Source organism: Radiomyces spectabilis (genome assembly GCF_025331425.1).
Source record: "Radiomyces spectabilis strain NRRL 2753 chromosome Unknown BYT42scaffold_7, whole genome shotgun sequence".
Classification (NCBI taxonomy): Eukaryota; Fungi; Mucoromycota; class Mucoromycetes; order Mucorales; family Radiomycetaceae; genus Radiomyces; species Radiomyces spectabilis.
The window spans coordinates 583,066-606,022 of NW_026251932.1; the positions used below are offsets into that span (position 1 = coordinate 583,066).

The 22,957-nt window shown below is 42.9% G+C and overlaps 8 protein-coding genes across 8 annotated transcripts; 5 read left to right on the forward strand and 3 right to left on the reverse strand.

The window, feature by feature from the left end:
* Nucleotides 1-453: 453 nt before the first annotated feature.
* Nucleotides 454-1,823, forward strand: BYT42DRAFT_546264 (uncharacterized protein; the record flags this gene model as incomplete). Its single annotated transcript, XM_051565872.1, has 5 exons — nucleotides 454-992; nucleotides 1,079-1,234; nucleotides 1,304-1,408; nucleotides 1,506-1,610; nucleotides 1,703-1,823. 5 exons carry the CDS (start codon nucleotides 454-456, stop codon nucleotides 1,821-1,823), a joined length of 1,026 nt encoding a protein of 341 aa, XP_051422918.1.
* A 1,757-nt stretch (nucleotides 1,824-3,580) lies between these two features.
* On the reverse strand, nucleotides 3,581-4,258 carry BYT42DRAFT_570895 (uncharacterized protein). Its single transcript, XM_051568437.1, has one exon. It carries the CDS (start codon nucleotides 4,089-4,091, stop codon nucleotides 3,678-3,680), a length of 414 nt encoding a protein of 137 aa, XP_051422919.1. The 5' UTR covers nucleotides 4,092-4,258; the 3' UTR covers nucleotides 3,581-3,677.
* On the forward strand, nucleotides 4,181-4,687 carry BYT42DRAFT_614269 (uncharacterized protein; the record flags this gene model as incomplete). The annotated part of the gene is made up of 3 exons (XM_051571833.1): nucleotides 4,181-4,317; nucleotides 4,479-4,569; nucleotides 4,664-4,687. 3 exons carry the CDS (start codon nucleotides 4,181-4,183, stop codon nucleotides 4,685-4,687), a joined length of 252 nt encoding a protein of 83 aa, XP_051422920.1.
* Nucleotides 4,688-7,644: 2,957 nt separating this feature from the next.
* Nucleotides 7,645-9,120, forward strand: BYT42DRAFT_570911 (uncharacterized protein). Its single transcript, XM_051568438.1, has one exon. It carries the CDS (start codon nucleotides 7,824-7,826, stop codon nucleotides 9,051-9,053), a length of 1,230 nt encoding a protein of 409 aa, XP_051422921.1. The 5' UTR covers nucleotides 7,645-7,823; the 3' UTR covers nucleotides 9,054-9,120.
* Nucleotides 9,121-9,126: 6 nt separating this feature from the next.
* On the forward strand, nucleotides 9,127-9,643 carry BYT42DRAFT_350054 (uncharacterized protein). The gene has a single exon (XM_051563178.1). It carries the CDS (start codon nucleotides 9,198-9,200, stop codon nucleotides 9,417-9,419), a length of 222 nt encoding a protein of 73 aa, XP_051422922.1. The 5' UTR covers nucleotides 9,127-9,197; the 3' UTR covers nucleotides 9,420-9,643.
* Nucleotides 9,644-11,493: 1,850 nt separating this feature from the next.
* Nucleotides 11,494-12,141, reverse strand: BYT42DRAFT_614271 (uncharacterized protein; the record flags this gene model as incomplete). The annotated part of the gene is made up of 1 exon (XM_051571834.1): nucleotides 11,494-12,141. One exon carries the CDS (start codon nucleotides 12,139-12,141, stop codon nucleotides 11,494-11,496), a length of 648 nt encoding a protein of 215 aa, XP_051422923.1.
* Nucleotides 12,142-12,784: 643 nt separating this feature from the next.
* BYT42DRAFT_464992 (G-patch domain-containing protein) lies at nucleotides 12,785-13,180 on the forward strand (the record flags this gene model as incomplete). Its single annotated transcript, XM_051563501.1, has 2 exons — nucleotides 12,785-12,854; nucleotides 12,933-13,180. Coding segments are annotated over 2 exons (318 nt in total), but the record flags the coding sequence as incomplete, so codon positions are not given.
* Nucleotides 13,181-16,956: 3,776 nt separating this feature from the next.
* BYT42DRAFT_350131 (Nup85 nucleoporin-domain-containing protein) lies at nucleotides 16,957-21,993 on the reverse strand. The gene is made up of 24 exons (XM_051563179.1): nucleotides 21,374-21,993; nucleotides 21,279-21,311; nucleotides 21,094-21,204; nucleotides 20,931-21,032; nucleotides 20,730-20,873; nucleotides 20,637-20,669; nucleotides 20,432-20,566; nucleotides 20,265-20,366; nucleotides 20,166-20,201; nucleotides 19,906-20,106; nucleotides 19,731-19,844; nucleotides 19,518-19,664; nucleotides 19,369-19,440; nucleotides 19,210-19,311; nucleotides 19,119-19,151; nucleotides 18,975-19,052; nucleotides 18,854-18,901; nucleotides 18,701-18,798; nucleotides 18,564-18,636; nucleotides 18,357-18,498; nucleotides 18,207-18,261; nucleotides 17,473-18,151; nucleotides 17,303-17,407; nucleotides 16,957-17,245 (listed from the first exon to the last, which is right to left on the reverse strand). The coding sequence occupies exons 1-24, from the start codon at nucleotides 21,656-21,658 to the stop codon at nucleotides 17,060-17,062; spliced, it is 3,114 nt and encodes a 1,037-aa protein (XP_051422925.1). The 5' UTR covers nucleotides 21,659-21,993; the 3' UTR covers nucleotides 16,957-17,059.
* Between the last annotated feature and the right edge of the window lie 964 nt (nucleotides 21,994-22,957).

Genomic DNA, 22,957 nt, shown 5'->3' on the forward strand with positions numbered 1-22,957 from the left:
ACACCGTCGTCGCCACGGGCAACATCGCCTAGAGGTCAAGAAACTAAAACTGAGACTTGGCGGTCTGTGTATGCATCACCCTCTGCCACGTTATCGCCTTTGGAAAGATTCAGACAATTCCAGCAACGGTTGAACGCGATCAAACGCCACGATAGCCCTCCGGTAGCCGATCCACCGGTTGATTTTTCCTTTCGTCGACGGCGCGACAGACATCACGTTCACAACGATTATGAAGATGCACTTTCAGTCATTAGCTACAACTCCGATACCAATTTCACTCGTTTGGATTTCTCATCGTCTGGACCCGAACCGAGCGCGCTTGAGGAAGAAGCACTGTCACTCGATTTGGATCAACTCGATTTCGAGACGCCAACCCGATCCTTGTCACAAGGTTGGCAACCGCCAATATCCTCTGCAGATGGATCATTGCCAGACTTTGATGCTGAGGAAGACATGCTCGATCTGCTGCCAGATACGCAGATATCTGTACCCCAACCTTCAGCATCCCCCGGTCCCAGCCGGCCGCGGCTCCAACAAGAATCACACATGGAGATGGAAGAAACACATGCGGTCACTCCTGCCACGCGCGACCTAAATGAACATATCAGTGAATGGGTAGCCGACATTGTACCAGCAACACCAATACGTGAGGAAACTCCTTTCGATACGTTGCACGAAAAAGAACAGCCAAAACAACCTCTTTCTCCATCAGATCCTTGGTTCGAAGAAACAGAGGAACATCCAGAAATTGACAATGTCCAAATCCGATCTCAGAAAACACATGCAGGGGAAACTCTGCAACGCAGTGTCTCAGTTCCTTTAGTGCATGTGGACGAGATTGATAACGGCAGAACGGCGACGGCAGCTGAAGACATGTTACCTGTTGATCAGGTGATGGATCAGGTTGCAGCAACGCCCCCAAGATCCAACGCAGGATCTGGGTTCGAATATGATTTTGATGATTTGATGGAAAACGTTGGCAGTGTAGACATGTAAGTGCCTATGATTCAATATCGGCAAACCAGAAATCAGAAAACACGAATGAAAAACACTTATTTTCAATGGCATTTTTTTATAGATCGGATATGATCATGGAAGAATCATCGGCTACTGCTGCAAAAAGACCAATGACAAGAGAGATAAGGAGCGAACCAAGGATTAAGCCAGGGGATACATTTGTACGACGTCGACGAAAAGAAAATTCTGAGCGTGAAGACACCAACAGTGCTGCCAGGTTAGACTGACAATTGGTCAAGGCAATCTCAATTATTTCCTTTCTAAAGCCATATGACAAATCTTTTAGGTCAGGTCCTGGTATAGGTCTTCCTCTTGCGCTGCGGAATGGATTATTCGCAACGTATACCGACGGATTGCTGGATGCGAGCGGAAAAGCCAAACTGTCGGAAGTGTAAGTAGAGATGAAAATTCCTCAATACGAATACGGCATTTTCTAACTTGATGACCCTTGTTTGCCTTGTTCAAATGCCCTTTCTTTTGTTTCCCAGGACTGAATTGTTCTTTGAACAACTTGCCGATGATTTAAATACATACTCCAATCACGCTGGACGCGACGAGATTCTGTTTGAAGACATGATTTTATTAATGCAGAGGTAAGCAATTCTTCGCTTCAAAGTACAACAGTGACGCGGAAAAGGAAGCTGATATCTCTCCCTCCCTTTCTTCTTCTTCTTATGTCCAATAGGCAAAAGTTTATCACGGACAAGGTATCGTTGGAAAGTTTGGCCCATGAGAATTTACCAAGAGAACTTTGGGATAAACTTTGTGTATCAGCCGTAGCAAATAATAACCTATACCCGGAATAAGGATTATTTATTACCAGTCCAATGTATATATTTGTGTTTCCCAACAGAGCGTTTTGTGAAACTTTCAGTCAACAAAAATGTTGCATCAAATTCAACAATGTTTACTTTTTCACTTCATGAACATTTTCCAGGGACCAGTGCCACAGGATGCTTAATTAAGTTATCAATCCTCGTACAAGAGTCCTGGTGATGTTTGCCTGTTTGCTGCTGCCGCTAGTACTGGCATAAACATGCTATGACAGGATTGTTCTGAAAGTTCTTCCTTGCATGTTCCTCCAACAAGACGCTCAATTCTCATCGTAGTCGTGTATATTCAAACCATATAAGGTACTAGAAGAACATAGCTCAACCCATCATCTAACATTCGCTTTAAGAGCTCCCTTGTGAAAACGATGGGCATGTGCTTGGTGTGTCGGTCTCAATAACCAGGGGACGTAGACTGTAATGACTCCTGCTGCAGTCTCACCTCCTTTTTTTCTTTTATTGTGGCAGATTAGAGGTTCTCGTTGGGGAATTATAATGCAGCTTCGACTTCCTCAGTCTCCATCTAATAAAAAGAAAACGGGGTAGATGGTGTTGGAATATGAGCAAAGGAACGGTGACCGGACATTATGTCCGTTTTCTGGAGGCCATAATGGATGAACGGGCCAGTTTCACATGAGAAGATACTGCCTGGTGATAAATAACGCTCCTATCCATACATCAAAGTACATAGCCGGATCCGTAGAATCTCGCGCTTATCACTGCGTTTATTACTTGCCTTCTTTATTATAACTCAATCCATTCGAGCACTTTTGTCAGGCCAAAATAAAAGTGGAATGCAACAAGTTTCTTGAGAGGGAAATTTTGATGGGTCGGATCCGTGAAGCTTCCTAGAGCTTGAGACTAAGCGAATTTGAAAGAGTTGATAGACATTCTCACAATGCTTGGACAAGTGTCGTCATTGCCAACCGCTCTGCAAGGCGCAAAGACACTGAAACTAAAGCGAAAATGGCGTTGCAACGTTCGCCAGGCACTTTGGCGGTGAGCGTTGCAAAGAAAACAAAAGAGCGTTGCAAAGAAAAAAAGCGGCGTTGCAACATTCACAGTCATTCTGGCGGTGAGCGTTGCAAAGAAAACAAAAGAGCGTTGCAACATCTCCAGCCATTTTGGCGGTGAGCGTTGCAAAGAAAAAAAAGTGGCGTTGCAACATTCGCCAGCCATTTTGGCGGTGAGCGTTGCAAAGAAAAAAAGCGGCGTTGCAACATTCGCCAGTCACTTTGGCGGTGAGCGTTGCAAAGAAAAAAAGCGGCGTTGCAACATTCACCAGTCATTCTGGCGGTGAGCGTGGCAAAGGAAACAAAAGAGCGTTGCAAAGAAAAAAAAGCGGCGTTGCAACATTCGCCAGTCATTCTGGCGGTGAGCGTTGCAAAGAAAACAAAAGAGCGTTGCAACATTCTCCAGCCATTTTGGCGGTGAGCGTTGCAAAGAAAAAAAAAGAGCGTTGCAACATTCTCAAGGCATTTTGGCGGTGAGTGTTGCAAAGAAAAAAAAGCGGCGTTGCAACATTCACCAGCCATTTTGGCGGTGAGCGTTGCAAAGAAAAAAAAGTGGCGTTGCAACATTCGCCAGCCATTTTGGCGGTGAGCGTTGCAAAGAAAAAAAGCGGCGTTGCAACATTCACCAGTCATTTTGGCGGTGAGCGTTGCAAAGAAAAAAAGCGGCGTTGCAACATTCGCCAGTCACTTTGGCGGTGAGCGTTGCAAAGAAACAAAAGAGCGTTGCAACATTCTCCACGCATTTTGGCGGTGTGCGTTGCAAAAGAAAAAAAAATCAGTTGAATTCTGCTTGACTCTTTCTTTTATTGGTTGCTGATCACCGGTCATTGTGCAATGTTTGCAAACGTGAAGTATATCTTTCTTGATCTTTTGATTGGCTAATGACGCTGTGTGCTGGCTTCGGTTGCAATTGTTGAAAATGACTTTGGTTGCAATGGTTACTGGAGACAAAGCTTGACTTTCTTTTAAATGTAGCCGTGTGATACGCTTTTTTTGCTGCATTGATTTTCAACACGTGCAGGCTGCCTTGTTCCGTTGTAAATGAATCGCATTTTCGACTGTTGGAAGATTCAGCATTGATTTCGTTGTTGTCCTCCTGAACCATCGGTGCCACACTGCCTTGATGTTCCTTTTCAACATGGGACTTCAATCTCTCGAAACTTTCAAACTGTTTCAGACAGTCAGTAAGCGGGCAATAAAACCGGTAAGTCAGGTCTTTTTCTCCTGACATCTTTGAGTAGCGCAACCATCATTTCACGAAGAAATAGTAAACGAATAAACAACAATACGCATTCCCTATATCCCGTTTCTGCGTGAGTCATGTCCGTCCCTCAAACCATCAACAATGACACTGCTGCTGTTATTCAGCCTGTCGGGCCCTTTGCCGCTGAATCCCCTGCTGTCACCACGTTTCCGCAAGACGACATTCCTCGTTTCATCAAGGAAGAAGAAGTTCGGTAATTTTTTTTTTTTTTGGAAAAGTAAAATGTGTGCAGCCACTTAATAAGTGCTACAGCTGTCATTGTACGTTTGTGAAGGAGAGTTCTTCGGAAGCTTGTTGCTCTCTTTCTTCGCCACTTTCACAGATGGCAACATAGTGGCTTCTACATCTTCACAGAGAAGAAACGGCGCCTCAAGCCTTCCATTCGTCGTGGATCTGCAGAAAAATTGTCAGTTCTTCGTTCGAGGCTGACAGGGATTTTGTGAAGGTAACCAATCATTGGAAGCATTCTTTACACAACCGGGAAGCTTGAAGTCCTCAGAGTCGGACTCATCTCCGCACATCTTTTCAAGGTTTGATAGCAGGTGCAGCGCCTATTCACCTGAGCCTAGATCAGCGAGATGCTTCGGTTAAACAGCGGCACTTTGACGAAAGTAAACCATATGTAACTTGCCAAAAGGATAACCTTTATCATTTCTCATCTTAACAAAAATGTCTGGATGATGAAGCTCCCAATCCATAAAGTTTCTCGACTGTTGCATGCTTTGGCACAAGGCGATTCAAAAGGCTTTTGAAGAATTGTTCGTGTCTACATGAGAATGTGAACGAGAGCTTGCGCTTGTGGCAGCATAATATTCAAGAAGTTGGTTATTCCTTCAAGCATGACGCTGTCGATGACGGGTGTTCCACAATATCATTTATGAGCAATCGGTAAGTTGCGGTGAGTCAAAGGTTTTGATATTTTATTTCGTTTGTCTTTGTTGTTTTATTCACATACATAAAAAGATTAACGCGATATAGCAAGTCCCTGATCGGAGGATATTCGTCAAAGCGTGCTTTGGGTGCCAGTGATTACTTTCTCATGAATTCCCTTGCTTGGTTTTTATTTCGCTGTTACATTCATTTCTTATCAACCGAGATAAATATTCTGCACAGGAAGCTTTGCATTAGTGGCTGAAAGTATGGGATCACAAAAGAAACCCTTTTTCGTTGAATGATTTGACTTAAGAGAAGTTGATTCACCTCATAGTATTTGCAGGAAATTAACGGGCACATGATGATATCATAACAGAGAAAGATCAGGTTTGCATGTATCAGTTCTGGCCGCATCACCAAATGACGATGCGTATAGCCAGATTGTCATCAACCAGATGAAACACCCAAACCTTTTTACACATATCTCTTCTTGCCTTACTTTTCAAGTGCAAAGCAAGTATCCGCTGCCTTTTTCTATAGGACGAGCGCTGCTCAGGGCTCGTCTTCCGGAAGACAGTCCACACTTATCACAAAGGGACAACAAATACCTGTAAAGTCGAAAAACAAAACTGAGCACGATTTAAGGCCGGCATACGGCTCGTATCGGGTAAGGGAACTTAAAATTCACCAAGAATACATGATTAATAGTTCTTAAGATACAGCAACTTCTTCGGAGGGAAGAATAAAAGTTGTTAAAACGGGACCCTACCAATTTGACCCTTTTGCCTATTTGGCGGTGGCTCGATTCAACCTGTAGAGTCTCGTTCCCACGGATCACCACTGAGGTTTTCTGGTCAATAAGGTTCCACGTAAGTAGTGTCATCTTGCAGAGGCAACACAACTGGTATGATAAACTACAATCCACTAATGACGATATTCTTACTTTACTGAACCGTAAAATTTTCTTGAAAGACCCACCGAGATCTTCATGGGAAGTTGACTTGAAATACGCGTTTGACACGATTTTTAAGCCATCCATTCGAGGTGCGAAAACTGTGAAGAAGGCCAATACATTTATAATAAATGCTTCCTTTACCACAGGCTATGAGTATCCAAATAGTCTTCCCTACTTTCGGAACTTTCTTATCAATACGCTACTGTATCACATACAAGTAAGTATATCTTTTGTTTCGACTTCGATGCACATAGAATAGAATAACCGACTCTGTGTAGATGTAATTGAGCACTTAAAAACTGTCGGACGTACTTGTTGCGAGTTTGGGAAGGGTTTCAGAGACTATAACAACCGCCATGAAAGCAGGCTTTCAGTCAGTGCGAAACCCTTGGTGAGTTAGGTTGGAAATATGCAAACTAATCGAAGTTCTCATGAAACGATATAATATAGGCAGAAAAGCTGGTTGCCTACAACCCGTTCGACACCAATGATTGGACTGATGTTGCTGGCGACATTAAGATATCGACTCTTTTACCAGTACGATTAAATAGCTCTATATCGATACACAGTGATTAGGAAGGCTTGCAGTCAATGTGACGCGGAAACTGTGGAAGTACGAGATGAACAGATTCTCATCTGCAAGCATAAGTAAGCTTTAAAGAGGTACGGTCTCTATATTGTCAAACTAACCTCACTGTGACAGAAGGAAAAAGTCTTATAAGCGCAAAATGTAGACAAAAGGCCTCGAAGGCATGTCTAGGTGACGAGGGAAACATTATTTCCTAAATTCATCAATTTGTCATCAAAGAAGGGCTGCAGGCAAGTTAACACCCTTATCGAACACATTACATAACGGCGCTAACATAGTAAACAGGCTGAGCTTGGCGGAGTAGCATTTACCCGATTCGACTGTGCCCTCAGTGCAAGTCTAGCAACGATGACTCTGAAGGACTGGTAAGCCAAACAAAAATTCTGTGATGATCTGAACATATTGACATGTTTCTTTATTCAATTAGGGTACGAGCGGGGGGACATAACCGCTGCCACAAATAGGAGACAATTTTACATGGCGTATATCAGCTCGGGTTACCAGATTAACGCTCGCCCTGCTGCTCTTTGTCGACCAAGCAACGCACAATCCGCGCTCGGCGGTCAAAGTGCCCCCAACGAGTTCCTTAGTTGAGTCTAATTGTGGCATGCTTATTTGGCAAGCGGTGTTCAAAGTTAATTTGGAGAATTCGATCTGATGAAGTGTGGTGGTAAAATAAGGGCATGCGGCAAATAAGGGCGTGCGACTCTCTCACACACTGTTTTTTATTTTACATGTTTGTTGTCACAGAAACTGCAATGTCAAGCAAAAACTCGGATGTTTTGGACGAAGTCAAGATTTACGCTTGTTTCTGTGGAGACACGTTCAAAAGTACTTCCTCGTATCGATCGCACAGGTGGCGAAAACATGCTATTGAAGCCCGAATCACTTTAAAAGAAGGCGGTAAGGAAAAGCATTTGAACATTGGCAGGTAGTAAAAATACTAACACATACATTTATAGTTACAATCACAGTGGCCAAGAAGAACGACCAGTTTTATTGCCCGCTTACTGACTGTCTGAAACAGTTTGAAAGTTTCGAGAGATTGAAGTCCCATGTTGGAAAGGAACATCAAGGCAGTGCGGCACCGGTGGTTCAGGAGGACAACAACGAAATCAATGCTGAATCTTCCAAAAGTCGAAAACGCGATTCATTTACAATGGAACAAGGCAGCCTGCACGTGTTGAAAACCAATGCAGCAAAAAAAGCGTACCACACGGCTGTATCCTTGGACTGTGAGCCCGTAGCTTTTTATCTCTCAGCAAAAAACACCGAAGAGGAAATGCAGGTGCATGGTTTCTTCCATGAAAGTGACATCATTCAAATGTGCGATAAACTGCCTATTGCAGCGGATGCGACGATACCACATCTGGATTGTACCATCCAATTCCATGAAGGAGATACCCCGATTAGCCCAACAGACGTTCCAGGGAAACAAGTTAATATGATGCTTGTAGCCAACCAGGTTGTGCGCTCATCATTCATTCCCAGTCTTCTAACGAAAAATGGTCCGTACGCTGAACCAAGCACGGAATTGCTGGCGCTCCTCAATTACGATTTTCGTATCTCACCATCGCTCTTACACGCTGTTGCGAAGTTGTACACAGGCGCCATCATCATCGACAAAGAAATGGTATTTGCAATCACAGTGGAAGCTTATTGCCGTGGCAAGGCTACAGATATTCACGGAGAGACAAACTTCAAGACACTGCCATCACCATCAACCTGTGTTTACGGATCTTTATCAATTGGCGTCTTTGAAGAATCTGATGGCAAAGCAATGAAAAAGAAACTTAAGATCGATAGCAAGCATATGAATGTCTTGGTAACTCTGTCTTGTCGATTGCAGAGTGATTCATCCTCGGCTGTTGATATTGGCCCCACGTCGTCGTGTTCTGTTCACAGCATTGATCCCAGTTCTGCTCGCATTTTGTTTCGCCAAAGCCGCACGGAGGAGTTTAGTGCAATCATGAAACACGAGCCAATGTCGTATTCGCCAGCCCCATCAATTACATCAATGCGTCAACTGATTTCAGGGTTCAATCATCCTTCAACTTTTGCCATGACAAGAGCCTCCCATGAAGAATTTGACTCCGATCTTTTGATGCCTTGTTCCATTTTCACAGTTTGTGACTTGCCTCACAACCAAGGATACGGTTCTGCGGCCAATTCAGTGGGAAAAGTATCATCTCGGTTCTTACAAGTCTTGGGACTCTCGTTCATCAAAGGAACTCCTGCCAGCTTTGAATCAGCCATCGAATCTTTTCTTGCGTTTAGCAAAACAAAGGGATCTGACATGACGGCATCACAATCATTGTCAACTTTGAAAAAGTTTATTGAAGAGTTGAATCATATCTTAAAAGACAGTCAAGCTTTGTCTCCAGTAATTATTGCAACGAAAGTCAATTTTTCAACAATTGCAATCGAAGCCAGCACAGCAGTGTCATTAGCCAATCAAAAGATCAAGAAAGATGTACTTCAACGTTTGCAAACATTGTACAATAACCGTTGACTAGCAGCCAGTAAAAGAGAGAAGTCAAGCAGAATTCAATTGATTTTTTTTTTCTTTTGCAAACGCACACCGTCAAAACGATTGGCGAATGTTGCAACGCCGCTTTTTTTTCTTTGCAACGCTCACCGCCAAAATGGCTGGAGAATGTTGCAACGCTCTTTTGTTTTCTTTGCAACGCTCACCGCCAAAGTGACTGGCGAATGTTGCAACGCCGCTTTTTTTTCTTTGCAACGCACACCGCCAAAATGCCTGGCGAATATTGCAACGCCATTTTTTGATTTAATTTTAGTGACTTTGCGCCTTGCAGAGCGGTTGCTAATGACGACACTTGTCCAAGCATTTGTGAGGATGTCTGACAATTCCTAGAAGTCGCTTAGCCTCAAGCTATTAGAAGCTTTAACTGATCCGAGCCATTACAGTTTCCTCCTTGAGAAACTTGTTGTGTTTCACTTTACCTTTGACCACTGACAAAAAATTGCTTGATTGGATTGAATTCAGGAGAACAAGAAGGCAAGTAAGGGCAGCGGTTACCCACGAGATTCTGCTTGTAAGACATTAATTATTAACGCAGAGGTAAGCAATGCCCTGTTTCAAAAGCACAAAAGTGACGTGGAAAAAGAAGCTGATGTCTCTCTCTCTCCCTTCTTCTTCTTATGCTCAGCAGGCAAAAGTTTATCACGGACAAAGTATCGTCCGAAAATTTGGCCCATGAGAATTTACCAAGAGAAATTTGGGATAAGCTTTGTGTATCAGCTGTAGCAAATAATAACCTATATCCGGAACAAGGATTACCAGTCCAATGTATATATTTGTGTTTCCCAACAGAGCGTTTTGTGAAACTTTCAGTCAACAAAAATGTTGCATCAAATTCAACAATGTTTACTTTTTCACTTCATGAACATTTTCCAGGGACTAGTGCCACAGGATGCTTAATCAAGTTATCAACCCTCGTACAAGAATCCTGATGATGTTTGCCTGTTTGCTGCTGCCGCTAGTACTGGCATAAACATGCTATGACAGGATTGTTCTGAAAGTTCTTCCTTGCATGTTCCTCCAACAAGACACTCAATTCTCATCGTAGTCGTGTTTTTCAAATCATATAAAGTTAGAAGAACAGAGCTCGACCCATCATCTAACATTCGCTTTAAGAGCTCCCTTGTGAAAACGATGGGCATGTGCTTGGTGTGTCGGTCTCAATAACCAGGGGACGTAGACTGTAATGACTCCTGCTGCAGTCTCACCCTTCTTTTTGTTTTTTTATTTATTGTGGCAAATTAAAGGTTCTCGGTGGGGGGAATTATAAATTTGCCGGCAAGCCCGATTTAATTCTATTATCGAATGACCATGTAAAATATTCAAATCAATCAAAAATAATTGGCGAAAGAAGCTCGCGCATACGATATCAGAATCACGCTGCACAAGATGCGTTTAACTAAAATAATCGTAATAAAGGCTTCCTTTTTGCAGTTTATATTTATGCAACTTTCTAATTATATTTGACGCCATGATTAAAGGAAATTGGTGCATGATCTGGTCCAATAAAACCATCTCCACAACAAGTGATGCATCTATTTTCCTTTACCCGTTGGACTTATCTTTCCAGGGCTGTTACGATTCAATATTCAGTAACGAATCTATTGCGGTGATATCTACTTTATATACATCAAATGATACTAGTTCACAAATGTGATGAGAGTAGTGTCCATTTTAAACTTTGCCGATGATGGTTGATGTAGTTGGGAGACGTGTCATGGCAATGTAAACTCCGCACGGGGGTTTATGCCGAATCTTGCCCTTTATCCAATGCACTACGCAAGATGGATTCTAAGTGGTTCAATTCAAAGTTGAAAGTTGTTTTCTGGCATTCGTACATTAAGAGTGACCACGGTCAGAGCTACGCTTTCATGCAGAAGGAGTTTGAAAAAATGGGCCACCCATTGCCATTATGAGGAACAAAAGATCATGCTTTTGCCGTTTTCCCACTCCGGTCCCACCATCCCAGCTGACAAACGGCTGTCAAGCCAGATAACGGAATGCTCCTATTTGATTAAAACGGAAAACAAGAACCCGGCACACATAGAGTGTGATAACGATTACAAGAAATAACAACTGACCGCTGCAAAAGTAAACCTTGAAAAGAGAAAAAAGGAAAGAAAAAAAAGGTTCCCGCAATGATTGTGTCACGTTTTTTGCTGTGTGCATATATACAAAAGCAGCAAATCATATTATGTGCATTGTTTTGAAGAGGTACTGGTGATTTTATTGTTTCTTTTTGGTGCAGCTAAGAGCTTTAAATAATAATATGATATGGTACAAAACTATTTCAGCAGGTAATTACGTGATGTCATAACAGATGATGTCTTTCAATGAAGGATACATGCGCATGCAGGGGGAAAAAAGAAAGAAAAAAAAACAAGAAAGAAACAAAGCTAAAAAAAATTTACTGTGTGATCAGTTTTTTCATTTTCTCTATAGACCGACCGAGCCATTTGCCGGTGGGGGGCTTGCTAAGCAGCGGGTCATTTTTCAATGGTAAAGATGAAGTGGATATACGATATTGAAGGGGGGTATGGTCATCAGGTGCAGAAAATAAAGAAGTTGAATGCAGAATATAGCGCATGAGTCGTTGAGGAGGATGTCGTTTTTTTTTCTTGGTGATATCAATCAAATCGTCTTCCGCAAGCTCCAATGCAAGCTGTGACTCGTCCCACAAACGTTGTTGTTTGGGTTGCTGATTTGGTGCATCCACATTTTTGGAAATGGACGATGCATATGGATATTGGTGGTCGCTGGCACCATGCGGTCCAGACCGGATCCCGTTTTGAGATAAAATCCTATCGTGGTTCGTTTGCAGGTGCTGGCAAGTCGGAGATTGGGCGCTCTGGCTCGTTTTCATGGTAGAAATCGCCTGTGTCTCTAGGGACGAGGTCCGACTGTGATTTTGTCCCGGATACGGTTTGAACGATTGCAGCGATGACGACGTGGTGGAAATGGAACTACATAGTGACGGCAAAGTATCCTGATTGCTGGACGTGCTGTCATGATATCGATGCATCCGAGATTTATCGGTATTACTGATACTCGACATGCAAAAATGCGAATAACTTGAAAAAAGTAAAATAGAGGAAGAAAGGAAGAAACAAAATGAAGCAGAAAAAGAAAAAGAAAAAGAGTTATACGATAAAAAAGCGGGCAAAAAAAGGGAGGGGAAACTTTTTGAGTAAGGTAAGCTGTTATTTTTCGAGAGCAAAAAAAAACTCCCTCATTTTAACTATTAGATTCCCCGCTCAGGCCACGTTTCACGGTTGCACCAACCAAAACGCAGCTTCATTTTCCGTCTTCATCACTGAAAATAGCTTTTTTCAGGTTTAATTCCATTCTTTTTTGCCCACTTTTTCCACACCACAGATCGAAGCAATTCGTCACCGCGCCCAGCGGAATATGGGCTTGCTATTGCCAAAAGTCAAACCAACTGATCCAATGCCATGCCACAGGCCACAGTGGGAACTTTTCCTTCACGGAGCCCTCTGCCGCACCTTTCATAGTCAGCTGTTCAAAAAGAAAAAAGAAAAGAGGCTTGGTTAAGGCCCCCATAGCGTGACCTTTTTTACTTTTTTCGGAGCCAAGTGCAGTTTTTTTTTCTGGTCTTTTTTGCTCCAATCACTTTCGTTCAAAAGCATTATTCCTATTTCCTTACACAAATCCATCATCGATCACAGCATTAGATACCCATGGGCTTAGCAGGACAACGAGACAAGCAGCGCATTTCTGCCGATCCAAACAACTTGCACTGGAGTAAAGGTGAGTGACGGGTTGTGAATCACCATCGTCACATGTGAGTCTTATTCGCTCACCGTGGTTTCTCGGAATCCTATTTAGATGAGAGCAAGTTTGGATTCAAAATGTTGCAAAAGATGGGCTGGGCTCCCGGAAAAGGTCTCGGCATCAATGAAGACGGTACACGCGATCATGTAAAGATCAAGTTGAAAGACGATACTTTGGGCCTGGGCGCCAACAAGAAAAATACAGACAACTGGCTAGGCAACACCGATGCATTTTCTCGTCTTCTTGCTGATTTGAACAGTCGTACGCCCTCGGAAGCCAGCAGCGAAGCGACATCGGAGTCAGAAGAAACTGATGTGAATTCAAAGAAACGAAAGAAAGACTCCGATGAATCAGCCGATGATGATGAAACACCATCAAAAAAGTCAAAGAAGAGCAAAAAGAAGGAGGGCAAGAAGGAGAAGAAATCCAAGAAGGAAAAGAAGTCCAAGAAAGATAAGAAAGATAAAAAGGAAAAGAAGAAGAGCAAAAAGGAAAAGGAGACAAAGGCGCAAGAGTCAGACTCTGACAGTGATGCCAGCGATACCAAACCTGCAGCGGCCGTTCTGCGTAATGCGTAAGTGTTCTCTCTCTCTCTCTGGCTTGTAGTGCGGGATGTATTCAGGTTTACTCATCCGTTTTGTTTCCTATCCTTTAGTGCAAGAGCCAAGTTCCTCCGGGCCAAGCGTATGGCAACACAGCATGACAAGGCACGTCTTGATGAGATTCTCGGTGTCAAGCCTGTTGCCAAAATGGCTTCTTCTTTTACTCTTCTTTGATCAATTACCTCTTGTATTTCCCGTCCGCATTTTTTTAATATTATTTCGTGATTCTTTTTCCTATTTGTTTTGATTTTACTTTGCATTCTATGTACTTAGCATTCGAGCCCGTTCTATTTTTTCTTCAACCCTGCATCAATAAACACATCCTGTCCACGCATTGGTTTTTGGCGACTCCGACGATTGATTTTTTTTTTTTTTTTTTTTTTTTTTTTGTTGGAAAGAAGTATGTTTCCATGTTTTCAAACATTTAATCATGTTGTTTCATGGACTAGAATCAAAAAAAAAGTTGACAGGCCACCGGTCGTCCTTATAGGTCATTGGCTACGATCGCTTGGCATGCTGCTCCTTGTCTCCCAGAACGTCGAACCTGCTATAGAGTCTGATATGCGTATTATACAGCGGCCCACCCAAAACAGAGGGCTCCTTAAATATCGGATTAGTACATAGCCAAATAAATAAAGCGACATCTGATAATACTCACCAGCTGTAAACCTCGACGCGTGTTTATTACGCGGATTGGTGACTGAATATGATGGTCTCTCTTGACCATCAGCAAGCACTCTTGCTGTCGGATACATATTTCCGCTGACGTTAACGTCTCGTTGTCATAGCGTACGGCTGTTTTGGCATTGTTGCACGCTATGCATCGTTTGATTTTCGCCATTGGTATTCAAACGCAATTGTTCCAAAGTCTTCAGCTGACATCTAGGACACACCTAAAAGGATCGATGAGTTAGTGCATCACACACTTAAAACGCATAACAAGCGTACTTTTGATGTGTTGCATTCTGATCTATCAGCGGTTGCCAAAGGACTTTGGTGCCACAGCAACTGTCGACAACGGTTGGCCAGTCCGGTCAATTTTATTCTCATGCTGTTCCGAAAACAGTGTCTCCAAAAGCGATCAGAGGGAACCTTGACACCGGGTTCTGTGGTGCTTTTCGCCATTTACCGTATCTTCTGTAAATAATATTCGTAAGACCGTTATTTAACAGCAGACTGATGTCAAAAGCAATACCTTGGATACGGCTGAATTTCTTCCTTCCTGGAGGAACAGTTAGATGATGTATTATTTTTCGGTTTCATTGAGGAATTGCCTTCTCTTTCCTCGGCGTGGCTTCTTTTTCTCTTTTTTCTTACGATCCTTTTCTTGATTGCGCTTCTTGGTCTTCATCCCACGTTTGTTATACTTCTTTCCTCCATCCAAGAAAATATTCACCATCTCCGCTTCCGCACGTTGCTTGCCAATATAGTTGAGAAAACGCAGACTGCAAAACCTTTCATTGTAGAAATCCAACAAGGGTTGCAGCTTCGGAAGCCGGTTTTGCAAATATACGATGTAATCCTCGCTCTTACTAGTCTTTCTTCCGGCCAATGCCTCATCAATCTACAGTATATCACACTCATTTTAGTAAGTAACATTTTTATCTGTTTTCTTTGGGCGCTGGCTTGACGCAACAACTGCCAAATGTACAGTACAATACCTCGACACCAATCGAAGTAAATGCAAGACGGTTATTGTACTTTCGCATATAATGTATGAAGTCCTTGGAGATCGCGTCTTGGCCACTGAGCAATTGTCGCAGCTCTTCAGGAGGCGGCTAAAGGACGGGCAACTGGACCTTCCCCTCTTTGCAGCAAATGGCAGACCGAGGTTCTTGACGGGTTCCAGCTACTTTTTCGGATTCCCAGCTTTTGGCTCCCCAGGAAACATAGACCAAAGTCATGCTGCCATTGTCCATTACTCCATCGACGTGGACGTTTGGAGCTTGAATTGAGGCGCCTCCTTGAATTCTTCAAAAGAGATGCAGGCGGTATTGTGGGATGGTCCTACTAATAAAACAAAGTAAATGGATAAGCTCTTAATGCATGCAATGTTAGAGAAGCTTTGAAGAAACATCCATACCTTCTGTAGTTGAAGACATGGGAGAAGTGGAACGGTATCCTCAACGTCGGCTGTCGTATTTCTTGGATTTAAGGCACAGAGCCAGCTTGACACGTTTTGGTGGTTTGTACCTCGACATTGCAATGCAGATCTATCAGGATCTGAAAAATTGGAAAATAAATTTGATTAAACTACTACCTGAGAAACGTAAAATACTTTGTGGGGTAACTTGAATAAATTCAGTAGTTACATTCGTGCGTCAACGGACACCGTGAACTCGTCATTCTTTGATGATCCATACGTCCACATTGACAGCGACCGGTAAGGTTCTATCCGGATTCGATAAATCTTTTTTTTTTTTTAAAAAAGAAAAATGCATATCTTGGGAAATTGTCGAGAGAAGTCTATACAGATTGTGGAGAGACTTGTGAAAAAGCTGCTGCGCGTGTACTTCTCGAACAAACGGCCGCTTTTGAATAATCTGACCAGTAGTTATATTCCTGGGGTTCAACGGCTGGTAATTCTTCGATGATCCGTACTTCTACAACGGCAAGGCATACTGTAGATTATTTTTTTAGTTGTTATAGGATATAACTATTTTAAAAATCAAAAGCAATCTTTCTCTTTTATATACTGTCGGACAGTGTGTGGGTAACGTGTCTTCTTGGGTGGATTGTTTTACGTAACAGTAGGTGGCAATGACCTCCCAAAAAGGCAATGTTATAGAGGCCCTTTTACAGTGTGTGGACAACTAGCCTTTTAGGGTGGACTTTTTCGAACCAACAGTGTGTGGCCATGGACCCAAAAAGGCGATGTGACATAGCTTATTTTATTAATATAACAGGCGCTCTTTTGCAAGTTAAATTTTTGGGTGGAAGAACAGGAATCAGATAATACCAAATGACAGATATGCAATGGTTAAATATGAAATCAAACGGGCTTTACACACAGCGTCACTGAAAAAGACTCAGCCGTGCCATATTGAATATCAGTCTCTCTCGAATTTTGGCGATAATGTCCTTATTGGGCGCGCGTTTCTCCGGTTCGATTTGTGCAAAGTAGACTCCAAAGTAAGCATGTTCAGTTTGGTCCTCGGATGCCTCCTTCAGCTGTGTCAGCAATTCCTCGGTTTCTTTTTCGTTGAAATGAGCCGCCACAGAATCTAATCAACACAGCAAAATGAGTACCCAACGACATTTAAATTGATAGTTATCTTTGTATACCTTGAAGAACAGATAAACTGTCAAAGAGTAACACAACGCGGAATTCTGGACATACACACGGACGTTTTAGCAAGCGAAGGATGCTCTGAGCTGCTACATCGAACTGCTCATTCTGATCAACAAAATAGTGCGATCGCAACATCAATAAATACGTTTTCAAAAATCCTTTTTCCTTTCGATTTACCTTTATAGCAGATTTCATATGGACATATTCGAGCAAAGATGCATACTTTTCACTCTTAAAGATCGATGGAACTTCATCGGCGTCAGTTATAACAGTGAATGGTTTACCTATCATTTTGTCATTAAATCACGCTGCTTTATGATCAAGAGAACTGAAATATAATACATACCCCTCATCACAAATTCGTTCATGAACTTATCCGCCATCATGTCCAAAGCCGCAGTATCTTCTGCTTGCGCATAATGTTTTGCACCGGACCGTAGATCGCCTTCTTTTTCGTATATCCTTGCCATCGCCTTTAAGGAAAACTTGTTAGCAACAAATGATGCTCATACGTATATCGTTTATCTTACCTTGTGGATATATCGTTGTGCGGAATCAGCCTTGAAGTGTTCACATTTGGCCAATACCTTTTGTAAGAATGACATATCCTGAACTTTCCGGGTGTCTTCCAGTAACTAGCATAGAGTAAATAAGCATTCCATCAAAAGTGTCCGTCCCATCAGAAAATTGTTTGCCCTACATTTTCCATCCATGCTCCGCCTTCCGAAGCACCAGATGCGCAGATGTAATCCACCGCTTCGAACCACATCTGATAAGTCTTTCCGATATACTGGGCGTGAGCCGCCATCACAAACGCAATGGGACCTGTGACATCCACTTGCTGATCGACGTCCGATACAAAGCCTAAAGCGACCAATAAATGGCCAAAATGCGCCTGGAACCAATAGTCGTCATAGCTAGCCAAAGCAGTATCCCAGTCGTTCTGCAACAGTGAAGAACAGACACGGAGAACTCTGTCTTGTTCGTGGAATGGTAATTGCGCTGCTACAGCCGCCAAGTCCGCAAACCCGTAGGAATAAAACTGTAGGTTGTAGAACAAAATGCCAATCAGAGCTTCAAAGTAGTTTCCTACTTCAATAACCGTCTGTCCATCGCCAGCGAGGATTTTATAGATCTGCAAGATATTCGCATCGCTTTCGCTGGCATCCGATTGACGAAGGAAAGACTGATATGCTTCCAACACCTGTTCACGCCATACTCTCAGATTTGGTAGCCCGTGCTGGTGATGATGAATGATTGGCACCGCCTTTAACAGCCCAATCACCCGCTCGATTTCCGCCCGCAGCCTGTTAGAATAATCGTCCAAACCCAGTTGCAACAGATGCACGGCTTCGTGGATGTTTAACCGAAGGAGATGTCTACAACATCATTAGAACGAACACACAAATTTTCACCCCTTTTATCCCACTATACCTGTGTACAAGTTTCCAGTCGATAGATGCTGTATTGTCACCCTGACTACGGCGTTCTTCTGCACGATGCAGAGAGAGACAACGAAAAAAGAAAGCATATACGTCAGAAACTTGACTACACACCGAGAAAGCGACAAGATTCAACTTTTACCTAATGGCCAGTGTGTATTAAGCCAGTTGCATACGGAGACAGTGGAAATCGTGTCATCTTGTGTAAAGCAAAGTATGTCGCACAAATCCCATATCTGTACCATGTCACGAAGATAATCAATTTCGGTAGGCTGTGAAGCATGCTAAAAGAATTGACGAATAACATTATGAGTATCATAACATACACCATGGGACCGTATGGACTTACTGATGAAGTGTGGTTGAGATAGGAATGCAAAAGATGGATATAGTCTTTGGCACATCGAATAATTTGCGATTTACTATTTGCCATGGTCAGTCTACCGTGGGCGACTACCATTGAACATCTTTGTTTTCTTCACTTACTCTCTTGCCGTAAAGGCAGCCTTTTGAGATTGCGAATTCAGTTGCGCGGTTTGATACTTAAGAATGTCGGCAAAGATAGCATAGGAAGCTCGATAAAACTGCAAATTTGGTTAAGCATCGACGATCAGGAGTATGAAGACGTTCTATTATTACCTCTTCCTGATCCTTTGGTGCTTTTGCATTGATCTCATCCATATGCTTCTGGAAAAGCGGGAAATTCTATATGTATATGTAAGTTAAATCATACATCTCTGTCATTTTGGTTTTTTCTTACTTCTTTATCCACTTCTTCTCCAGCGGTATCTTCGTAAGCTTCTTGATCTGTCAAGCTTTCGTTGTCATCCGATTCCTCCTGTTACATGAAATATTTCAGTCATTAGGCATGCTAATAAGAATACTGTGGCTAGTCATCGCTTACGTCTGAAGATGCAGAGAATTCCGATAATGTAATCTACAAGTGTTTTTGTTAAAGCACACTTTTAACATCAACGAGACCAATCCAAACATACATCATCAGGATTGATCGGAATAATAGGTTCGCTTGGAATTTGGCTTGGCTCTTCGGCGGAAACCTCAGGCTCAACGTCAGGCAAAGTGCCTTCCTTATGATCCTGAAATATCAATTAGACATAGAGCGTCTGGAGAAGATAGGAACAAAGAGCACTTACTTCAGTACCAGTCGACGGTTGTTCCGGAGTAACATCACTAGAGCTTTTTTCTGCTTTGTTTGTCTGTGCATCCTTTTTTATATATCAATATTCAGCTCCATACTTAGGATGGCAAGTACATGCATTCGAGATTCAGTAGGATACGGTACCTGAGATTCCGTAGATTCTGTTGTACCGGCCGCCTCGCTAGGGCGGGGTTGCTCGTGGGGCTTAACTGGCGATTCTTCCGAAGAAGGGGTCACCAGTTCATATGAACGATCAGCCTTTTCCTCAGCCTTTGAGTTATCGTTCTTTTTCTGTGTAGCAATTTTCAATTGTTAATACCGATGATATAACGTCATTTTTGACCATGTAGAACCTACCTGATCCTCAACCGATGAAGCCGCCATATCAGATTCAGCTTCATTATCTGCAGCTTCCGAGCTTTTATCCACCATTTCGAAAGAATGGTCCAATGGTTCTTCTCTTACATCAACCTAGGCGAACAAGATCCACATCAGCACCCAACTGCCGTTTGCCACACGTTTAACAATTTACCTCTGTGGCAACATATGGTTCCGATTTCGCGGTGACGGTATCATCAACATGTGCCAAGCTGTCTCGAGCAGGCGCTTCTTTTGACTTCTTTGCATCCTTAATATCTGACCCCGCCTCATGCGCAGACATATTGCGCTTGTCATCAGCATTCTTTTGTGGCTTTAATGGTTCTGTATTGGCAGAATCGACGTCCTCGGTAGGCTATGTCCACTGTGTTAAGCATGTGCCGTTCCTCTATACATGACATACAATAACCCTACCTCAGGCGCAAGTGACGTTTCTTCTTCAGAAGACATCTACCGAAAAAAGCTTATGGTTGGCCTAAGGAGTTCCCTCGGTATTCATTCGCAAATTCATACCTTTTGATTATCCATCTCTGGTAAACCGGTATCGGACGAAGCATCAGCGTCATGTAATGTGCGGTCTTGTCCGCTTTCTTGCGCTTCATCATGATTTTCCTCCTGTATGGTTTTAATAACGGTTATTCTGGGAATATTCGATCCATAAGGAAACTTTATCATAGTACCTCTTTCGTGGCTGTTGACGATGCAGGAAGCTCGGTGTCGTCTTTGGGCACTGGCGCTTCAGTTGAAGATTCCTGATCTTGATCACGTGCATTATCATCACAACTTTGTTCGGTGGCATGATCGACTGCTGATCTCTGTAAACATTTATATATACACCGAATTACTATCATCCAGTATGAGCAAAAAAAAAAATCAGCCACTTACATTTTCCGTAGATGACGAAGTCATGGGCACACGCTAATATGAATATTATTAGCATAACCACTCCATGTAGAGAGTTTACGATAAATTGCGTACCAGATCCTCCTGTACCGTCGGAAGAACCGACAATGCTGAAAGTTCCGAAGGAATACTTATTGGTATTTCTGCATTTGTTTTCGATGCATTTACGTTCACGTCACCCTCATCATCTGCAGGTTTGGAGGGCTCTGATGCCTTTGTCTAAATCAACCAAACTGGTTAATATATTATGTTCACATCAAGACTTGCGAATTATACCTTTTGATCATTGTCCATGCTTTCTGCATCTGTAGACGTTTCCTCCAGCACTTCAAATGGATTGCTCTTCATTCGAGCATCGCGACTGCCGGTTTTCTCCTCCTATAGCAGGGAAATACGAATTAGAAAAGGCTACCGCAATAAACAGGTTAAAATACGGTACCGATGCAACCACCGCCGCAGCTTTGTTTTCCTTAACAGCATCACTGGAAGGCTGACCAACCACTTCAAATGATCGGCTCATTTCGGATGTCATCGTACTGTCATCCAATTTCTAAGTAATATGAAGAAAAAAGGGACAAGTTAACATTACTGCAGTCAATCAGTGACATGACAATTTAAGCGTACCTGAGTAGAATCGGAGATTTGAGTATAATTAAGCTTCTAACGTACCCATTATGTCAATGACTTTCGACAAACTAACGAATATCGTATCGACGTACCTTTTCCTCGCTGTTCTCCTCACTTTTCTTCATTTCAGATTCCGACGAATCCTCCTTTTTATCTGCTTCAGCTTGATGTGTTTCAACTTGATGATCCGTTTCAACTTGGTGTGATTTTTCGTCTGATGTTACTTGCTTCTTTTCCTGATGCTTATCATGCGATACCGTCTGTTCCGGCGATTTCGCTGCCTTTGATGCATACGATGGCAAAGCTGATTCCGTATCTGACCTCGGCTGTGCTGTTGATGCTTCGGTTACCTTGAGCGGTTCATTTTCCTTTGACATCTTTTCTTCGCCAATGCCTTCATTGATACTTGATGGCTCAACTGATACTGCGGTATCTTTGGAGGAGAGTGCTTTTGGTAATGAAGGAAAATGTTGTGAATCTGTCGGCACGTTGTCATTGGAAGGATCAACTGCGTTGGAAGCATCCTTCTCTGCATCAACTTTGGTGGTTTGGATTTTATCGACCGAATCTGTTTCCTCGGAGGACTTTTCTTTCTCGGTTGCTTGTGATGCCTCAAATGGTTTTGCTTCCGCAGAGATCTTGGATGCTTCAGATGGCTTTGCTTCCTCGGAGGCCTTGGATGCTTCAATTGGCTTTGCTTCCTCAGAAGTCTTGGATGCCTCGGATGGCTTCTTTTCGTCTATGTTTTCTGATTCCTCGGACTTCGATGCCTCAGATACATTCTTGTCGTCAATGGTTGCTGTTTCCTCGGGGTAAACTTCCTTTGTCAAAGGGTTCGACGCGTCAGTATAAATGGGTTCCGTTTGCGCCTTTACTGTGTCGTCTACTTTCGGGTAGTCGGTCACATTAATCGTATCAGCTTCATTGCTCGTCTTATTTGCTTTGGAAGCTTCGGCTGGTTCTTTGGAGTCCACTTTTGTCGGTGAAGACTTTTGTTGGGACGGTTGTGTATCAGCTATCTCGCTTTCTTTGGTCGATTCAGCGTTGATGGAAGGACCTGTCACAGAATCGGCATCGTTTTCTTGCTTGTCGCTGGCAAGTTTAGAAGATTCAGTCGATTGTGAGGGATCTACGGGCGGATCTACTGTGGCTGGTGATGCTTCGGTTTCTGGACACGACTCTGGCTCATTCTCGTCGTTCTTTGAGTCATTAGCGTTGTCTTTAGAGACAATGCCAGTCTTCTCCTCCTAACAGGAATGGAGAAAGGGTTAATTGAATTTATGGCGGCAGAAGAGCAAGAATGGGACGTACCTGAGTGGAGACGGAAGCATCGTTCGAGGCGATCTATTTGTAAAGGACATGATTAGCTTGAATCTTTCAATTTCCAAACACATCAACGTACACTTTGATCTTCGCTTTCTACGGAGGAATCGTTGGGTGAATCGTTGGGGGAATCGTCAAGAATATCGAAAGCATTGCTGACTTGCACGTTGGGTTTCTGGTCAAGGTGGTTGGAAGTGGTGGAATGGAGTGTAGAGGGAGCGTCCACGGAGCCAATAGGATTACCCTTGGAAGGTGGCACGGACTTGGATTTGGTGGTTTTCTTCTTTTTGCCCTTGCCCATGTTGACTACTTTTAGTTTTGCAACACGAAAAACTTGGGTTAGCGCTGTATGC

Bases quoted from the DNA above. Each gene is read 5' to 3' on its own strand.
- BYT42DRAFT_570895 (XM_051568437.1), bottom strand. From the start codon at position 4,091: ATGTCAGGAGAAAAAGACCTGACTTACCGGTTTTATTGCCCGCTTACT.
- BYT42DRAFT_570911 (XM_051568438.1), top strand. From the start codon at position 7,824: ATGCAGGTGCATGGTTTCTTCCATGAAAGTGACATCATTCAAATGTGC.
- BYT42DRAFT_350054 (XM_051563178.1), top strand. From the start codon at position 9,198: ATGTTGCAACGCTCTTTTGTTTTCTTTGCAACGCTCACCGCCAAAGTG.
- BYT42DRAFT_350131 (XM_051563179.1), bottom strand. From the start codon at position 21,658: ATGTCAAAGGAAAATGAACCGCTCAAGGTAACCGAAGCATCAACAGCA. The intron at 19,441-19,517 runs GTACCGTATCCT...TATATAAAAAAG, and splicing joins CAGAATCTACGGAATCTCAG to GATGCACAGACAAACAAAGC. The intron at 18,262-18,356 runs GTAAAAGTTGAA...ATCGTGCAGAAG, and splicing joins TAATACACACTGGCCATTAG to AACGCCGTAGTCAGGGTGAC.